This window comes from Orycteropus afer, unplaced genomic scaffold (genome assembly GCF_000298275.1).
Source record: "Orycteropus afer afer isolate SDZICR_OR568_19922 unplaced genomic scaffold, OryAfe1.0 scaffold00267, whole genome shotgun sequence".
NCBI classification, from domain to species: Eukaryota; Metazoa; Chordata; class Mammalia; order Tubulidentata; family Orycteropodidae; genus Orycteropus; species Orycteropus afer.
This window is the reverse complement of record NW_006921854.1, coordinates 4,540,184-4,543,731: the sequence shown is the minus strand read 5'-3', so window position 1 is coordinate 4,543,731 and position 3,548 is coordinate 4,540,184. Positions and strand designations below refer to the sequence as shown.

General features: G+C 54.4%; 1 protein-coding gene across 1 annotated transcript in view; it reads right to left on the bottom strand.

The window, feature by feature from the left end:
• The window catches only part of LOC103205072 (gamma-aminobutyric acid type B receptor subunit 2), a 272,285-nt gene extending 269,493 nt beyond the window's left edge, over positions 1 to 2,792 (bottom strand). The window contains exons 1-2 of the mRNA XM_007950339.2: positions 2,692 to 2,792; positions 1,829 to 1,855 (exon numbers count right to left, since the gene is read on the bottom strand). Of these exons, the coding sequence (XP_007948530.2) occupies positions 1,829 to 1,855; positions 2,692 to 2,792 (128 nt within the window). The remainder of the gene's footprint in view (positions 1 to 1,828; positions 1,856 to 2,691) is intronic.
• Between the last annotated feature and the right edge of the window lie 756 nt (positions 2,793 to 3,548).

Genomic DNA, 3,548 nt, shown 5'->3' with positions numbered 1-3,548 from the left:
CGACCGCCGGGGACCTGAGTCCCCGGGGACAGCGAGAGGGCCCGAGCACCGCGCGCGGGCGCACGCAGGGGCCGCCGCCGCCTCGCCCAGCGCCTCCTGTGGCACCTGCGAGGTAGTTTGGGGCTGCTGCCCGAGGTCTAGCCGGGAAGGTCTGGTCCGGCAAGTGCGCCACGGAGGCGCCCTGGAGGCACCTGCAGCCTACGCTCTCGCTCCCCGAGCGGGCGCCCTGACGGAGCCCGGGAGAAGGGCCGGCGGACGGAGGCCGCGGGCGCTCCACCGCCACTCAGTGCTGTGCTTGGACGGCCTTGGGGGCCTGGCTGGGACCCCCACCGGACGGAGCAGCCGCCCTCTGCCGACCCAGGCGAGGCCCGGGGCCGCACTTGTGTGCGCTACCGCCCCCTCCCGGCATCTGATCTCCCCTCGTACCCACTCCCACAGGACACCCTCGCCCCCTAGGATTCTCCCTCGGGTGGAAGCATTGTCCGGAGGCTGGAGCGGGGTCCGCGAGCCCCTGGCCCTGGCCCTCCGTGTCCCGGGTGTACGATTGTCCCAGCTAACGTAGTCAAAGCGGTTCTGGCCAGATGTGTCCGGTGGCTCTCTGTGCCCGTGCTTGGAGAATGGGAATTGTGAACATTAAAATATCAGTTCCCAAGAGGTGATTACTGAGGGAGACACACCGGGACGTCAAATCAGAAAACATCCGGGAGCCTCAGGCAAGGAGTGGAGGCGAAATCCATGACCTTGTAAGGATGGGAGTTTAACCTTCACTGAGCACTGCTACCGGCCAGCACTATTCTTGGTGCTTGCCAGCCTTAAAATGTAGTTCGCAACCACGTAGTCCTGTGTTTATCACCCTCAGTCTACAGAAGACTAAAGTGACGCTCAGAGAGGTTGCTTAACTTGCCAGAGTACACAGAGCTACTGAGAGGACTGGACCCCGCTGGGGTCGGAGTCTCTGGTGCTGAGGGGCCCTGCCTTGACTGGCCATGGCTTGGACCTCCATTCCCTCAGGTGCAGGGAGGGGCTGGAGCAGCCCATGTCCACAGATTGTTCTGCAGTCCTGGCCAAGCCTGTTTGGGAGAGCCAAGGTGTGGATGGGAAGGAGGCAGCTCCTTCTCTGTGGGGAAATGTTTCAAGAGCAGGAGCCCAAGAGCAACCAGTATATACAGGAGAAGGGACTGCACTTGAGGCACACGAATCGAGGTCAAGTTCCAGCCTGGCTGCTTTGGGCCTCGACTTCCCCATCCACACATGGGAGGCGCTGCAGTCCTGCCTCTGAGTCTAGACCCGCCCGTACTTCCTCAGGGACACAGCACCTCCACACACACCTTTGTTGGGTTATAAAAATGAAGACGGTGTGAGTCCTCCCAGCACGTCTCCAGCATTGCCAAATAATGCTTGGGGACTCTTTTCTTTACTGAAATGTTGTTAGGGGCCAACCCACGGTGACCCCATGGGACAGCAGAACTGCCCACAGGGTTTTTGAAGCTATCACCTTTCCATGAGCCAATCACCAGGTCCTTCCATGGAGCCACTGGGTGGGTTCACACTGGTAACGTTTTGGTTACCAGCTGCACACTTCACCACTGTGCCACCATGACTCACTGAAGTGTTGTTGTTATGTGCCGTCGAGTCGGACCCGACTCATAACGACCCCTCCTTGGGTTTCAAAAGCGGCATCTCTATGGAAGTAGATTGCTCAACCTTCCTTCCGAGGAGTGGCTGGTGCGTTTAAACTGCCAGCCTTCTGGTTAGCAGTCAAGTGCCTGAGGCACTATGCTACTGCAGTGTTAGTAGGCACATTTAATCAAGGCCTTCACCTTCATTTCTTCCAACAGAGCACCAAAGGAGGAGGCTTCAGTATTTCAGGAGGACAGAAGGAGCTGTCTGTGGCTTCGAGGTCCACTGGTAACTTCCAGTGGGTTTTGAGCAAATATTTGCTTTACCACCGCCACCCCCCATTTTGAGAAGCTGGAAGTTAAGCTACATGATCTTTTTTGTAATTATAAATTTTTATTAATCAGAGGTAAGGGGTAGTACTGCTCCTTATCTATAAACTATTTTGAGCTCCTTCTGTGAAAATGTTACCATTAAATGTTTTAGTGATTATAATTACTAATTTTTAAAAAATAGTAACAACAGCTAATCTTATTTTTTTAGGGTTCACTGAAAGCCAGACACAGGTAGGTGCTAAACACACAGTCACTCACCTAATGTCATTTAATCTTGACACCATTCCTGTGCAGGAAGTAATGATAGTCCCATTTTACGGATGAGAATACTGAGACTCAGGGAAGCTACATGATGCCCCAAGGATGCCCAGGTTAAGAGGGGAAGGCAGCCCAGGCTAGGTCTGCAGGCTTGAGTGCAGCATCCCTTCTCAAAGGCCTTACCCCTAATGAGAAATTCTGCTTTAATCTTCCTGCTGTATGGCTCCCCCTTGGGGAAAACGCAAGGCCAACTTGGGGTGGGGCCGGGGCGGGTCTGAATCACAGGCTTGCTTCTCAGGAGGCCTGAAAGCAGAGACGCAACGCTGAGCCTATCTTCTGGAGAGTACCTTGGACAGTGGCAGGGAAACCAGGCCAAATTTTCTCCCAACTCCTCTTTCTAGGCTTCTGCAGACATGATCTCGCAGGTCCACTTAGCGTTCTGTCACCCCCCAGCCAGAGGGACGGCTTGAGCAGAGCTCACCTGAGCGTCTCCCAAAAATCCCAGTGCAGTCCCCAGATGCCCAGGTGCGCTCCCATTGCCATCACAGCTACCCCCCAGTCACGGGCTCGGGAACCTGCCATTCCTGCACTCCTCGGCTCAGGTTTCTGAGTGAGCATTTCCCCTTCTTTCCCTTCTCTTTTTCCCTTAGTCATTTGTGTTTTCCTTGTAAGCTGTGCCAATATGGAGTACCTGCTGACACCTACTTCAGGGAATAAGTTGAAAGCTGGGATAACTTTGACATTTACTAAGCGGTTAATGGCTCTGCCTGTCACCTTCAGCCCATCTGTCCCACATTATGGGCTGACTCAACCCTGAGCCATGTGGCCTGGACCAGCTCTGACCCAAGGAGTGCCCCATCTCCACTGGCCTGACTCCAGGCCAACTCTGACCTCATGCCCCACTTCTGATGCCCGAGCACCCTCCTGGCTCCAAGACCCTACCCTGGCCTTGTGCTCCAGCTGTGGGAACTGGGTTCCTGGTGCGCTTCCTGGTCTAAGTTCCTGCTTCAGTCATCAGCCTGGAACCCATGATCCTCTCATCTAGTGTCCAGCTTCAGGCTTTATTATAACCATTCATTCCTCCACCAATGTTCTTGAGGACTTCCTACATATGAAGGATGATTCCAAGGGCTGGGGACATGAGAGTGAATAAACCAGACCCACATCTGTGCCCTGGCAGAACTGACATTCTTGTGGGGGAAGAGAAACAATCAATACAAAGAATAATAACATTTTTAGTGTGTCAGTTTATGGAAAGTGCTGTGGTGAACAATAAAGCAGGGAAGAGTTTCGAGGCTGGCAGGGTGGGGCTGCACTTTGAAACAGGGAGGTCAAGGA